The sequence below is a fragment of the Heterocephalus glaber genome, unplaced genomic scaffold, assembly GCF_053883595.1.
Source record: "Heterocephalus glaber isolate CG9 unplaced genomic scaffold, H.glaber_assembly_v1.0 deba00001737, whole genome shotgun sequence".
Taxonomy (NCBI): domain Eukaryota; kingdom Metazoa; phylum Chordata; class Mammalia; order Rodentia; family Bathyergidae; genus Heterocephalus; species Heterocephalus glaber.
The window spans coordinates 478,723-495,047 of NW_028258445.1; the positions used below are offsets into that span (position 1 = coordinate 478,723).

General features: G+C 39.3%; 1 protein-coding gene across 1 annotated transcript in view; it reads left to right on the forward strand.

The window, feature by feature from the left end:
- The window catches only part of Gask1b (golgi associated kinase 1B), a 44,757-nt gene that overhangs the window by 14,844 nt on the left and 13,588 nt on the right, over positions 1-16,325 (forward strand). The window contains exon 3 of the mRNA XM_021247472.2: positions 1,850-2,064. Coding sequence (XP_021103131.2) covers positions 1,850-2,064 — 215 coding nt within the window. The remainder of the gene's footprint in view (positions 1-1,849; positions 2,065-16,325) is intronic.

Genomic DNA, 16,325 nt, shown 5'->3' on the forward strand with positions numbered 1-16,325 from the left:
GAGGTTTCTGATTGTTTCTGTAGAGCGGTTCTTTGTTCTCAGAGAGCTCTGTGTGAACTGGTCTGGAAGCTGCTGTCTTGTCTGTCTGGAGTAATGATTTGTGTAGTTGAAGTTCAGTTTTAGCTTTCAGCTCCCTTTGTGTTCCCTTTCCCTGGGCACACAAAGTGCTCTCGGTGTACGACTGTGGAGCAGACTCAGATGCACTGAGCTTCCTGGACATCTTCACATGTGGGAGGTGCGCACGCCTTTGAAAGCTGAGGCATGTTCCTGTTCCTATCTGGTCACACTTGCCCAAACCTGTCTTCTGCCTGGGATGGGCTGACTTTACCTGAAATTTATTCCCTCTTTATTTAACTGGCACAGTATTTTAGGCATAAATGTTCAACACGATCGTATATCCAAGGAAATAATTAGGTCTCCACTGCCCGGAATCATTTAATAAAGTGAAAGACAACAGAAAGAAAAGAGATAATGTCACAGCAAAATTCTCCAGTGATGGCTCATGTTTCCTCCTCTCTTTTCTCTCCTCATTGCCAGTCAGTGACTGTGGCATATTTTGTATGATGCGAAGGACTCTCTACATGCCCTGACCTAACTTCCCAGGCGAAAGAGAGAGCAGTTTTTCTTTTGAACAAAACTGAAACTCAGCAATTAAAATAATTAACTGAATGCTGTTAAGATTATTGAAGTGAGGGTACTATCACCTTCAAAAATGTTTAAGAAGATGACTTTTCTACAGAGAAGAACTCCACAAGGAAGCAAGTAATAAAGGCGGTGAAATAAAAGTTGATAGCAAACTGAAGAAAGTTAAAGATTGAGAATATTTGAGGCTATTTAAAAGGGATTTTTAAAATGCTTGAGACATGTCTGGACATTCCAGCCATAATTTCAGTGACCGCCGCTGTTCAGGCCTGTAAGGACGGAGATTAGTGCACCTTTTTCCCCTAGAGCATTGTACTCACTTTTAAATTGTAATAAGCTCCTTGCCCTCATCTTTCTGTAACTTTATTTGGCAGAAGTAAATGATGTGCCAGCCCGAAGTGCTGTTCAGTGTTCCTTATCTGGTCTTTCCTGTTTTTAAGATGACTTCACTTAGGCTTATCATTTTTATTGAGTTTAACAATGAAAGAAGTTGCATTTCTAACTTATCAGGAGTGAGGGAGACACAGACAATCTGAGTGACAACCATCCGTGCACATGCAAGTGGAGAAATGACACCTGGCTAAATATGCTTGGCGATTTTGTGTGTGGATAAATGATCCGTTTCCAAGAGTACTGCTGGGCATGCACAGTTTCTATAAAAAATAAAAAAATCCTTGTTTTTCTTTCTTTGGAGATTGCAGTGATCAGTGTAAAGTGTGCAATTTTACTTTGAAATTTGTAATTCCTAAGAATCCTCTTTCTTCCTGGCATCTTAATGTGGCCTCAGAAAATCAGACAGTTGTTATTACAAATAGAGCAGCTCCACTCAGACATGAAATAGACAATTATAAATGTCTGAGTCCTTTTCTTTTTTGTGGTGACTGCTTTTAGATGTGGAATAAAACCACTCTATCCAGAGGACGTTGTTATTGGTGGTGAGTAGCCTATTCCTGCCACATCTATGAAGTCGCTTGTTTAAAAACTTTTGCATGGTCTAGCAATAACTTTCTACTTTGTAAGACTGATAATGGGAAGCATCACCGAGGTTTAAAGATATTCAAGCTTCAGAAGAGAGAGGGACCCTGTAATCGGGTCTGATCCGTCTCTGGCATCGAACAGGTGACAAGGTAGAAAGAGTGTGACTTACCTGACAGCACATCTGGTCCATGCACAGCACACTGAGAGTGAGCTTGTTCTGATCCCACAGATGGCCGCCCACATCCCCTCGTTCTCTGGGACTCCTCTCTCGCTCCAGCAAGTAAAGACACCCATTCATCGGTTCAGCTCACCTGGGGAGCCTATCAGCACTCACTGAGACAGAAGTGCTGGCTGCATGGCCGGGTGCCCAGACCTGAGTGGGGCTGCACGGAAATCCACCACCATGAGTGGTCCAAGATGGCGCTCTTTGATTTTTTGCTACAGGTATGTTGATCAAGTCAAGTAAGTATTTATATGAGACTGAATTAGGTAAGTCTGAATCTAAGGCATTTTCAGCACGGAAATGAAATCAGAGTTCAAATTCTATAATGCTGGATTTGGCAACTGTTGTGTGCATGTTACAAAATCTTAGCTTTGTAAAGGAAGTGACCATAAACATCCCTGAGTCTTTTCTAGTCTGAAGGAGTGATTTTCTGGTCATCCTGCAGTAGTTTAGTAATTTATTGATCTGTGAAGGACTGTCTTACCCTGTTTGGGAGGTGAATAAACTCAGGCTTGGTGAGGTTAAGTTCTCACAAATGCTGGAAGCTGGAGCTGGGATTCCCTGGGACCTGCTGATTGTGAAACTTGGTCTCCTTTCCAACACTTCCACTGTGTTTTAGTTTTAGGGGTCATTTATTCAGCCACGTAGCTTAGAGGCACATTTCCTTTGTTTTTGTTTCTCTGGTTTTTTTTTTTTTGGCAAAGTTGCCATTAAGGGGAACAATACATGTTGACCATCTACGTAGTTAAGCGATTGTTGACATTTTTTACTTTTCTTATAACTCTTTTCTTCATCTTATAAAGATCTCATGACTCTCTCTACCTCTTCATTCTTATTACTGTGTTTCACTTCCCCCAGTTTTGAAAAACGGGGTTGTGTCAATATCTTCTAGAAATGTAGGATATTTTATGACGTCTGCAAAATACTCTCCTTTGGTTAGTTTCTTTCTGTGTGTGTGACTACAAGGAAGGAAGCAGAGAGGGACAGAAATACAGGGAGAAAACTAGTGTTTACAGAGCCACAGCCTGGGAGCTGAGATTTGATGAAAAGGAGGGTGTCCTCTGGTGGTAGCGGTGTGGAGTGACTGGTCCAGATGGGGCCTCGAGATGGGGTCGCCAGTATGGGCTCTGTGGAAAGTGTGCAGCCATGAGGTGAACTGGTCTTCTGTGCTGCAGATGTACCAACTCATTCTTGTGGGGTACTTGCCTTCTCTTCATTTGACATGTAGGGAAACTGAGGCCTACAGAGGTTATTACCCAGAGTATGAAGATTTTAAGAGTTTTGCTTTTCTTGCAAGCTAACAAGTTAGCCTGCCATACAGAGTGAAAGATGCTAGCAGAAGACACAAAACTCCTGGGTCAGAAACATGTGATTTATTACTCAGGGATGAGCAGGTGGTATGAGCTTCACATTCCCTTGACCTTCCAGTTCCACTGGAGTGAGAGTGGCAAATGCTTCAGATGATCTGCTTGTCTCATTGGTGAAGAACCCTAAGCTTTAGAGACCCTCAGTCCCATAAGGGACTTGCTAACAGGAACATGTACCGTGGAAGGATACACGATCCCTGTCATCTTTGTCAGGAAATGGGTATGCTCTCTATTCAAGTGAGGGAACCACTGTATTTCCCAAAGCTGCCAACTATACTAATATCCTTAAAAATAAGTGCAGAATAAAGGCTTAGTGGTACAGCACTTGTCTAGCATGGCTGAGGCCCTGGGTTTAATCTCCAGCACAATCAATCAATTGATCAATCAGTCAGTCAATCAAAATGAACTGAAAAACAAAACTTGGTACACGATGTGCAGAAATGCTGTGGAGGATTAGCTCTCAGCAGTTACCTAGCTTGTTCAGCATTACCTAGCCAGGAAGTTCCCAGGGGAAGCTGTCAGCAAGCCTGGCTAACTCTAGACTAAGTGTTGTTAACCATTAGTGTATAACAACTAACGTGCTATCCCTTGGTTAATGAAACAAGTTGGTATGATAAAAGAATAAAATGGAGAATGAATTAATAATAATCCTGGGGTGGGGGCCGGGGATTTAGCTCAGTGGTTCTGGCTCCTGCCTTGCAAGTGCAAAGTCCCAAGTTCTATCCCTGGTACCAAAAAACCAAAAAAACCAAAATAAAACAAAACAAAAAATAATAGTCCTGGGGTTAAGCATGTAAACACGCTCTTTGAGAGGTGAGCTTTGGGGAGTGGTTAGCAGGGACGTTGAAGTTCTCAAGGGTGATGACTGCTGGATGTATTGAGAAGGAATCTGTGAATTTGGTAGTGAAGTCTTCGGAAAAGGAATGACCTTGAGATTTAAGTTGATTGGCAAAAGAAACACCCTGCAATGAGTAGAGGGCAAACCCTTGTCAAAATGGCTAGTGACATGAACTTCAGTTCTGATCTTAAGGAAATCTCATCCCCCGCTTTACTGTCTTCTTCATTCTTTCCATTGAGGGAACCTCCAAATATTGTTCAGCCAAAGCAAGATATTTATGCAACATCTAGGGTCCATTGTACTACAGAAAGAACCACAAGAGTAAAGAAGTGGTATAGGATGATTATGCCAACTACCATACTCCATTGTTTTTCTTTTTAGCCTTCAGTTGGGAAAATATAATATGTGAAACAAAAGCTAGAGGCTTATAAGAATGTCTGGCTGAATCTAAGTTTGGCTGTTCTGAGGTCAAAAGAAGAAGGACACTTTGCCATAATATAGAAAGTGGAGAAGGAAGAACTTGAGGAAGATTATAGCCCATAAAGATAGGATGAGAAAATGCACGAAGGAGAATATGAACTTGGTCATGCTCATCTCTTAGCGAAAGCATCCTACATACATCATTCGATGTGGAGAGTTTGTTTAAGGGAATAGTGGCACTGCCTGTCTCAGAGAAATGTGGTAGAACATACAGGGGGAGACCTTTTTTCTCCAAGATGTGTGGTTCCTTTGTAACTCTGCTCCACTACCCTGACTGAGCAAGAAGAAATGCCACACGAGCCATAGTCTCCCTGTTGCATAATTTTATAATACCATTAACAAGGTACAGAAGTGCCTGTTTGTTTCCCTCTTCTTGTTAATTGTGGGAAGTACAAAGAAAATTAATGCTTTTATCTGTCTTCCAGAGGACAATGGGATCTTGTTTATATTTTTCATTTTTTCATTACGAGACAGAACATATTTCTCAATATTTATTTTGTTTTCAGTGAATTCCTTTTTCAAATCACCATCATTTTTACTGCATTTCATAACTTTCTAGGGGATTGACAGAGCCATTTTATATATCATGAAAATTAGCCTTTAGCAGTTTATAGGTATATTATAGTCACTGTTCCCTAGCTATAACAAATACCTGAGAAAACCAACTTATAAAGAAAAAAGATTTACTTTGGCTCACAGTTTTAAAGGTTTCAGTCCATGATTTTGGGGCCTCATTGCTTCCAGGCAAAAGGGAGGCAGAACATGGCAGAGTTTGGGGCTGAGCGAAGCAGGAAGCAAAAGAGAGAAAGAGGAAGAGACTGGAATCCCACAGAGCCCGCTGGCTGGAAGACTGCTCCATAGGCCCCACTTTTTAAAAGTTCCACCTCCTCGCTATAGCGCCACCCACAGGACAGAGCCTTCAATGGATGGGCCTTCACAGGACATTGCAGACCCAAATCATAGCTGTGACTCAAATAATAATAGTAAATTTTCTTAATTTGTTGGTTTTCTTTTGAGTTCGCTTATAGTAGATTTTGCTCCCCAGGAATTTTGCACTCTTATATAAGATCATATCTTAATTGGTTCCTTAACATTCTGTATTTAGCATATAAAATGTTTATAGAAAGATATAAACTGGAAAAATGTTTACTATACAAATAAATGAGCAAATATAGGCTATTTTCATGAATATCATAGTAAAGCTATTATTTTTCCTACAACAATCTCATCAATTACATTGAAAAAGTTATTTTAAAGTTGCAAATATTCCTTATTTTAATGGTATTCAGGGATATATTTCATGGAGTTTTGGGAACAATCTTAGACAAATTATGCCTGGAGCACACTAGAATCAGTTGCCCTATGATACTTGGGTCAAGGTAAGGGAATACTCTGTATACGACGTCCTTTTTGTTTTACCCAGTTAACAAATCTTCATTCACAAAGGCAATGCTATTTTACTGGCTCTGTAGAATGTCACAAGCATGTCTTATTCTTGGAGCATGGGGTATCAACTGAATAAACTGTACAGACTGAAATTCAGCACCATGAGGATGACACAGAGAAGTGTTTTAGAGAGCATTTGAGTTTCTAAGATTTGTTCAAATTTCTCTCAAAAGATGCTGTGAAATAATAGGAGCAAATTCAGAATGTAGAAAACTTGCTTTCTGACCTAGGAGACATCATGACAGAATAGTTAGGAACTGAAACTTCTGAGCCAGTCTGCAAAGTGTGAGCCCTAGGTCTGCAGCTCGTAACAGTTTAACCTTGAGGGGCTGCTTAAATGTTCCTCTTCTTGGTTTCTTCATCTGTAGAACAGTACAGTTTCAGTGCATATGTAGAGGGCTAGTGCTGAGAGATTTTTATACACATAAGCATTAAGAATGATGTCTGGTACACAAGGTTGTTAGTGGTACTCATTAATTAAGCCAATTGATGACCTAGAAGTAGGAGTAGAAGTAAATGAGAGTCAAGTAACCTATTTTGTCATTCATTTTATTCATCAAGTTGCAAGTCATCCCAAACTAATTTCATTTCTTTATGTTCTTCTAGACTTTCGTACCTATCCTGTAGGTCCTAGGCTATTAAAGGTTAATTACTTTTGACTAGTCTGTCTTCTCCGATAAACTCTGAACTTCTCAAAGCCAAGTCCCTGTCTTACTCAACTTTGCAATCTTACTGTTAGTAGTGAACTGTCTGGAAATGTCACAGGTGCTGAGGGCATTGCTTTTTGATAAAAAACCTATCTAGTTATATTAAATCCAGAATGTCAAATTAGAACGGTCGAAAGTGAAAGAAATAGAAGTGCACTTGTAATATAGAAATAGCTAATGTATTAAAGAAAAGAAAATTACAAGTTTAGAAAGTAAAGAATTAAATGAGTAGAAGGGATTCTTACTCTTTGATGGAGTCCATTGTGCATTTAAACTTCCCAGGCAAAGCTGTCTGTTCAGTGAGAAGTTCATTTATTTCTACACGGAGGGGAATAACAAAGCTGGGTGCTGGGAGATTCTCACTCCCATCACGAACACCAACCTCAGTTTGCACATGTTTCTTTCCACTTGAATTTAACAGATTTTTCTGACCTCTTGTCTGTTTCAAAAACTGAGCAGGTTTGCTGCTGGTGATAAAAAATGAGGCAACAGACTCTCTGACCCCAGCAGTTACAGAATCTAGGATAAGAGACAGGTGATCACTGCAGAATCGATCAGGTGCTATAATTGAGTTTAAAATCCCACTGAAAGAAATCAGGTCTATCCGCTCTTGCAGAATTGGAGGTGAGAGAGTGTGGGCAGAGAGAGCGACCTTTGCTCTAGAAGTGGAAGAGCCTGCTGAAGTCAGGTGAGCGCAGGAGGCAGGAAGAGAGGGCGAGGGAGAAGGTCGAAGTGTGGACAGGGCACTGCGGGGAAGAGTGATGCCTACAGGGACTTCCTGTTTCCTAAGGGTAATTTTCTCTCAGATGGCTGTGAGTCATAAACTTATGTGCATTAGTTCAGTAAACAGCCACAGTATGAGTAGATAGGCCTTCCCCCCTCAAACAGTCTCTTTTTAGTTAACTCTCCCCTCCTAACCTGGCTTCTAAAGAATTATTTCTAGAATCTAATCAATTCTACTAAAAGGCATTGATCTTTGACCTATTCCTTCCTCCCTTGATCCTCTGGGTATTTTTTTCCTCACTGAAATGGTGTGAAAAAAGTGAATTCCAACCAAGTATCTTCTACATAAGAGAGAACTTAATACTATTTTTTTTTTTTTTTTTTTTTTTACCAAAAAGTGATTTGTTTCTTTGGGAACATTCTAAGTGCTAAGCAAAGAAAGATTCTGATCGTGGCCCCCTTGAGAGATGGTGAGGGTCTCCCAAGCATCCTCTCCCTTTCCCTTACTGCTCAGTGGTAAAGGATCTGGCCCAGGGCTTTCAGAAGCTAGGGAGGAAGATCTCTCAGAGCGAGGTGCTTGACAGCAAGAGTCAGACTGCTCCGGGTCCTGGACATTGGGATCGCCAGTACTTTGGGTCAGCTTTAATTAGAATTACAAACCTGCCAATGTAGATGACCGCGGATCATGTATTTATTGGTAAGTCCAATAAATACAAGCGAATGAAATAGTTTCTCATTTATTTGCTAACACACAATGAGGAATGATCTGGTTAGCCAAGAAAGTCTTGGCTGGCTAGCTTTGGTCATGTTTGTTAGCATGGTAATCAGCCGGGATCAGGTGAGCAAAGATTGTCAAGGATCAGAGTTTATAGAACAATCTGTTTCTGCTTTTTATTGTTTCTTAAGACATATTTCCAGTTTCTTTTAATGGAGAGAATCAGAGTGATTATCTTGGAGTCACTTGCTAAGGTAAAGGTTTTGGGGGCTGTGAGGTTTTAGGCACTAAAAACGGTAAACACCCCATCTTTGCAGGAATGGATATGTGAAGCACTGACATCTTGTGATTATTAAAGAATTTTAATTGTGTAAAGATGTGTACCCTTTGTCATAAATGAAATTGAAGAGTAATTATTTCAGTATTGATGATGCTACTTATGACAATGAATGGTGTTACTTAATGAGATGATGATGTTATCTTATTTTAAATGCCCTCAGAAGACTTCAAAAATTATCTTGAAATACTACAATTTCATTCTTCTGAATACTGCTTGCAATAGGCACCTACCATGTGTTTATTTCTTTTTTGTGTGTCAGTGTGTAGGTGCAGGGGATGTGATGTACAAGCGGTATACAGAGCTACTTTCAAAAACAAGAAACAGATTTTTGCAGTGAAAAGGACAAGTGGAATGGCTAAACCATGTCCAAAAGCTATTTTTTATTAAAGAAAGATGTGGGTTATTTTAATATTAGTTCTGAAAAGATATGCCTTACTTTTATCTAATTATTTCATTAAAGTAAGTTAATTTCTGACTATTTATTTATTTATTTATTTATTTTTGGTACCGGGGATTAAACTCGGGTCCTTGTGCTTGTGCAGCAGGCGGTGAAACCACTGAGCTAAATCCCCGGCCCTTGACACTTTATTTTTGAATAAGTCATCACATTTGAGTAGAAAATAGGATGCATAATATTTATGCATGTATAGCTAAAATTTTTGCTTAAAATAGCAAGTGGGCCTTTTAGTTTTCAACCTTGATGTCTGGAAGCAAATCTGTCATTCCACCCCCTAAGGCTTTGTCCTCTTGGCTTATCTATCTCCACTCACGACATTGCTATTTTAAAACCTGCCAGGCTTAAAATTTTCAATCGCCTTTTAATCGTCCTTTACCTCATAGTCAAGCAGCAGACTTGGATAGTTCCTTGGAATCACTCCTAATCCTTTTTCCTTTTTATTCTCATGAATGCTGCCTTAGTCTGACTCATCAATGTAGTTCAGGATGCAGAAGAAATTCCTGACTGAGCTCCTTGTCTGCTGTCTTTCCTTTTTAAAATTTATTAGTATGTGTGCACAGTACCGTGTGTTTACACTTATCATGGGGAGTTGGTGTCTGTACTGTAATCTTTCCTTTTTAATCAGACCATTGCTTAAAAAAAAGAGCTCTGAGGATTTCCATTTGGTTGGCAAATAAAGTTTAAATGCCTTAGTACTTTAAGGTTATTATGGAGCCTGGGGATATAGGTCAGTGGTAGAACATATGCTTTACATGTGTTCAATCCCTAGGACCAAAAGCAATTGCAAAAATTAAACATATACAAAGACTATATTATAGTGAACCCCAAATCCTGTCACCCCGTTTTAGCAATAAAGTTCATAGCCAGTCAAGTTTCATTTCTATCCTTGTTTATTTTACTTCCCATGCCCACATTCATTTGAAGTAAATCACTGACATTTTGCCTGTAAATACTCCAGTGCACATTACTAGAAGATGAAACACATAAGCACATTATTATTATTATACCCAAAACGTATCCATAATTCCTGTCAGATACCCAGTCGGTGATAAAATTTTTACTTGTTTCATAAATAGCATAGGTATATTTTTACTTGCTTGTAGCAGGATTCAAATAAAGCTTAGGATTTGTGATTGACTGATGTCTTAAATCTATAGACTCTACTTCTACATCTTTTTTTTTTTCCTTTTCCTTCTCCTTTCCATTATTGAAGAAACCAGACCCTGGCGTTCTAGAGGTCACACTCTGGACTTTGCTGTTTTCCGGTCTCTGTTGCCCTTCGTGTGCTCTTATCTATGTCCTCTGTACCATGGTGTGGAATTTAGAGACTGGATCATATTTACCTTGACTTGTTTTGTCAAGATTCTTTACAGATTGTGCTATGTTCCTTTACTGGGACACACTTAATACCTAGGTAGTTGATTTTGTGATATTAGCAAGTATTGATGCCCACATGGATTCATGAATTCACTGCACATTGCAAAATGGTGGTGTTCTAATTCTATCATACTGATGCATTTATTAGTTTATTAGTTATTTTTCTGTAAAAGGAATTTCCCCTCAACTCTTGTTTGGTTATCCAGTGGTAGACCACACATACATATAACGTGTTGCTTTTAAGCAACAGCATAACCTGATCCGCACGCCCAGTCCCCTCTGGCCTGCTGCCATGCCCTGATGGATACAGTCCGTATACGTGTTGTAGGTGATCCCTCCCCTGTCACCCACACTCCCCATACCCGGACTCCTGGGTGGTCCTCCCTGGCAGCACTGCTTCTGCTGCTCCCCACTCGACATCAGCCTGCCCAGTAGCCAAAGTCTAGCTCCAGCACCCCCTCTACAAAGCCTTCTAGGGCTCACTTGGCAAGATGAAGCTCCCCACCTTTTCTGGACATCCAATAGAGTTTTTTATTTCTAAAAGTTTTTATTAGATTAAATTTTATAGTACATAGTACAGTGTATATCTCAAACTAATTAAAATTTAAATTCAGCTTATTTTTAACAGTAAAAAGTTAATAATCTTTGATTTTTAATTAATGTTATTGTTTTGGAGAGGAGATCAAACCTCAGGCTTTGTGCATGTTAAGCTTACATTGTACCACTGAGCCACACACTCAGCCCAGCTTATTCTTTTAATGGGAGAATAACTTCAACTTTCTTGCGTATTTGTTACGAGAATAACATAAAGTAATGCACACGAAGTACCTATAATACCTGGCAGAGGCCAGGTACTGCGGTCATCATCATCATCATCATCATTCTTATTAATCAACCCCTTTATAAGAACTTGAATTGACTATAGGTTTTTATATAGCACATTTTTTTTTTTTTAGGTACCAGGAATCAAACTCAGGTCTTTGCGCTTGCAAGGCAGGCGGTGAAACCACTGAGCTAAATCTCCCTGGCCTTTTTTTTTTTTTTTGGTACCGGATATCGAACTCAGGTCCTTGCACTTGTGCAGCAGGCGGCAAAACCACTGAGCTAAATCCCTGGCCTGACTGTAGGTTTTTATATGTACACATAGCTATGATGTTCTGAGTCCTCTAATACCTTAGTGGTAAAGATGACAGGGCTTGGAGTTTTCCAGTGTAAAGCTGCCGGTTACAGCACTTTGTTGTAAGAAATCATGAGGCCAGGTAAGGTGCGTTTCCTTGTGCCTGAGTTCAGATTGGCTTGGGATAGGACTGTGAATTTTACATGGGCAGGGTGACCTGAAGCGATGCCTTCCCAATGCATTTGTTAACTGCAGACTCTCAGCCCATAGATTTTGCAAAGCCTGTTGAGATTTTATTCTTTGATTTTATTCCTGAGGGTCTCTATTTTGTCTGTTGGGTCATTAAAAAAAGTCCAAAAGCACAAATTTAACAAAATATTTTTGCCTTCCAGAATTATCCTGTCAGTCAATGTAGTGACTTAGCAAGACCTTATCTCAAAATAACTGAAAAAGGGCTGGGGATGTAGCTCAGTGTGAAAGCCCTGGGGTCAGTTACCGTTCTGTCTGTCTATCAAATATTTGTATTCAACTCAGTTTATAGCCCAGGCTGGCCTTGAACTCATAGCAGTCCTCCTGCCTCAGCCTCCCAAATGCTGGGACTGGAGTTGTGTGACATCGGGCTCAGCTGCATTCAGTCTTATTGTAGAGATGTAATAATCAGCGGAAGTCTCTTTGACTCATGGCCCGTTTCCTCAAGCTCCTGTCCTGCACCTTCTCCCTGAGGTATCCATTTCGTGAAGTCAATATTCATGTTTGCAGTCAGTTTCAAAATCATTTCATAAGCATATGTGGGGGAATCTGTGCATCCATAACTGGATACCTATGTGTTCTCAAAAGCTGACCTACTGCCTGTAAATGCATTTAACTCTGATGTTTTCTATAACTTGCCACTAATGTAGTTTTAGTGATCAGGGAAGGACAGGGTCTGGCAGAACTTTAGTTTGGTGCTGCCAGAAGTAAGGCTGTGGCGGGAAGTGTATATTAGGGAGAACGCATGCCTTCCAGGCAGGAGCCAGGAAACGTTCTCCTGAATGGAGCTAGAATCTTAATGTAACAGATACCACTGAGCATATATTTATTGCTTTTGGCCCTTTTAACATCATGTGAAAGACTTTTCTTGGATCTTATGTTTTATTTGAGTAGTTTGCTTTATAATTATTTATTCTGTTTTTCCTGTTAGCATAGTTTAGTATTTTTTATTTTACTTTATACACAAAGCCAGGAATTGACATACAGGCAACAGCTTAAGGAATTTGACTCAATTCAAGATGTTTGAATTGTGGATTTCTATCCAGACAGTACGCAGTCTGGAGCCTCAGGCATCATTACAGATTTGGCGACTTGCTTCTTGAAGCTGACAGAATGCCCCCTGTGTCCTGGGAAATAGCGCCCCCTTTTGTTTCTCAGTGGGGTGCTTTCCAGATGTCCTCCTAGGTGACCAGCACTTGCAGTTCCTCCTTGACCATTCACGGGTCACGTGTGGCTCCTCTAGATTTCACCCTTCAAACAGCATCTGATGTAGGAAGTCTGCAAAATCTCCTTGTGTGAAGTTGACCCACTTCCCTCCCAGAATTAGGCCTTGGGGACAGTAGGAAGCCAAAGGTAGAACTAATAAATTAAATAGGCCTTACTTCAAAGGCCAACATCTTCCATCTCTGTGGGCCTTAAGCGGAACATCGAGCTCTGGCGCGAAGTGCTCTTCGAGACTGTAGCACAAGACAGGAGAGTAAATATGGAGGCACTGATGACCAGTGACTCTCCCTCTCATGGAATTTTTCTAGTGCAAGCTTGACTTTTAGAGGCCACATTCTCTCACGTCACGGAATATAAGCAGTGTTTTGACTTTTCATGCTGGGATCTTTGAAGGGAGAGACTGCTTTAGTCACAGTGACTGTGACCCCCATTCACCATAGAGGCGTAGCTTCTCAGACGCCTCTCCTCTGTAGTTGGAACGAACTGTACTTCCAGGGAGACTGGGCACTTCCTCCTAAGAGGGGTCTGTGTCAAACAAAGTGTATCTGTCCTGTTAGGGAGTGTACAGATTCCTCAGGTGTTTGCTCCCTATGTGCATCCTTGAGAACTTGGTGCATTCTTTTAAATATTAAAAAACTTTTTAATTGAGGCGTGACTGTACCTATTTATGAAATACAATGTGATATTTCAAGACGTGTATAATGATGAGATCAGGATAATTGGTATATTCATCACCTCAAATATTTATCATTTGGTTGTGTTGGGAACACTCAAAATCCTTTCTACTAGATCTCTTGAAATACTCAATTAGTTGTTGTCAACCATTGTTACCTTACCGTGCTATAGAACATTATGTTCTTCCTCATATACAACTGCAACTTGGTACCCATCAACTGTCTTCTTTCCATCCTCCTATCCCCTAAACCTTCCTATTTTCTGGTAATTTACTCTCAACTTCTATGACATCAAAATCTTCCACAAATGAAAGAAAATATGATATTTTCTGTACCTGATTTATTTCACTTACTGTAATGTTCTCCAGTTCCATTATGTTTCCATAATGACAGGATTTCATTCTTTTTATGGCCAAATAACCTTGCTTTGTAAATATATACTATATTTTTAATCTATCCATTGATGACCACCTACATTGATTTCATTTCTAGGCTACAAGGTGTAGTATTGTGATAAACACTGGAGTACAGATGTTTCTTTCACATACTGATTTCATTCCCTTCAGATTTTTACCTAGGAGTGGGCTTGCTGGATCATGTGATAATAGAATATTTTTTACCTACTAGTTAGCATTCATCCTCAGAGATTCCTGGCACTGATTATTCTATGACCTCTTCTATATAAAAAATAGACTAGGAAATTGGCTGACTAGGTCTTTGCTCTTAGTCTGAATTAAATGGGAAATATTGGGTCAGATATGTTACATTCAAAACTTCATATTGCTAAGAGACAACAGACAGTATTTCCTGGTCTTTCTAAATTGCATTATTAATAAAAAAGCAGTATATATTTTTTAGTTATATGTAATTTTTATTTCCACTCTTGCTATGAACATTTTAGACTGCTGAAGTTGATTATTGCATAGTTAATATACTTTAATCATAAGTCTAGTTATTCACATGGGTGCTGCAAAGAACAGGAATTTGAGGAAGCCTGTATGATTCCATATCTAACCATATTTGTATGTAATTATTTACAAATTTAATGGTTCATTATTGGCTACTGAAGAAGTAGAGTGAGAGAGGGTTAAGGGTTAACCAAAAGCTAGTTTACCTGGTGCAAAAATGGGGTAAAGATTCTGTTAGTCTCACGCTCTTCCCAACCATACTTAATGTTGTTATGAGTGGACACAGTGCACAGGCATCTTCAAAGACTTATGACCATTGTATCATCAAACGGATTGGGGTTGTCCTGGATAATGCTTTCCTGGGCTTTTCCGGGAGTCCATAAGGTCAGATCTAATTTCATAGTAATACTGAGAGTTTTTTCTTGCTGTTCTTGCTGTGTTGGTGTTTGCACTAGTGGGTGAATCTGTTGATGCCTTAGCATCAACCAAAGTGGGCAGTAAACCACCAGTAGTGACTGGTTTTTGTGGCCACTGCACACTCGGGGAGTAAGCATGAAATAAAAGCCAGATTCACATAAGAATGTCTACGAGGCATTAACAACTACTCACTTTATTAAAAGTCTACCTGTAGGTAAGTACATATTAGCTTAGTCTCCTGAGAGACAAGATGAGGAGAATATGTAAAGCACTTCTCACGATGCAGTACTAAGTACTAAGTACTTAAAACATTGATTTGAGAGATTAAGTACCCTTTAACTTGAAGGAACACTGTCCTCTCATTTTTAGAAGGTGTAGTCGTTTCCCTTAGCATGTTATTTATGTTAGCATATAATAGATTATTTTAAAATGAACAAATACATACCTGTTTGAAAATTCTCAGCTTTAACTTTGAGAGGCTGGATAACCTTCATAGATAAATGCCTTTTGGGGTCCTCAATAATTTTCAAAGTGTCAAAGGGGCCTGAAATCAGAGTTTTAAAAACCGCTGTCTTTTGTTAACTTTTTGGAAATTATCTTCCTTTTGTCTATATGGTAACTTCAAAAGTACTACATTTCTATGATTCTAAGATTCCACAATTTTAAGATTCTGAGATTTTTGGAAGATAATGTGTAGGGGAAAAGTGGAATTCTGGCCCAATAGCAGCAGGCTTTTTAGTAGTTAGCTATCTGCATTATGTGAGTGGGTCCAGTGTTCATTCTTATACTTGTTTTCGACAAATGTTTATTAAGTGTTTGCACTTTACAAAGTATGATAGCAGTCACTGGAGACCACGTTCTCCGTGAAAACAAGCACATTATCTTTTTTCTGCCACTCAAGGCAGTGTGGTAGGTCAGAGTCTGTTGAAATCCACACCAGTCTCCCCTTTTATCTTAGTAGGCAAATTATTCACCTTCCCTTTGTAATATGGCAAAATAATTCATGCCATTTTGGATTATTTTGATGGCTAGAAATTTTATAATGTGAAGTGCATTAGTGGCATTTTGGAATTTTTTAGCCAATTTTTGTAAAGGACTTTATTGTATAGCAACTTTCTAATTCAAGGGACATAGAAACAAATACATCTTAGAATGGGAAATTCTAATTTTTTTTGCAAAGAAGTGTTTAATTTAGGAAAGCAAAATTTATTTTTAATCACCAGAAAAGAATCAGTTGGTCAGAATTAATTTTTTAAAAGAGAAGTGAGTTCCATTGAAAAGTCTGAGTCCAAGCAGCCGTTGGATTTATAATATTAGATTCTATTAAACATAGGAGAACTGCATTTTAATATAGTCAAGTAACTTGTCATATTTTTGTCAATTCCCTTTGAATAAAATGCACATTATGGGGGGAAATAAAACTGATAGCAATTTTATATGAAT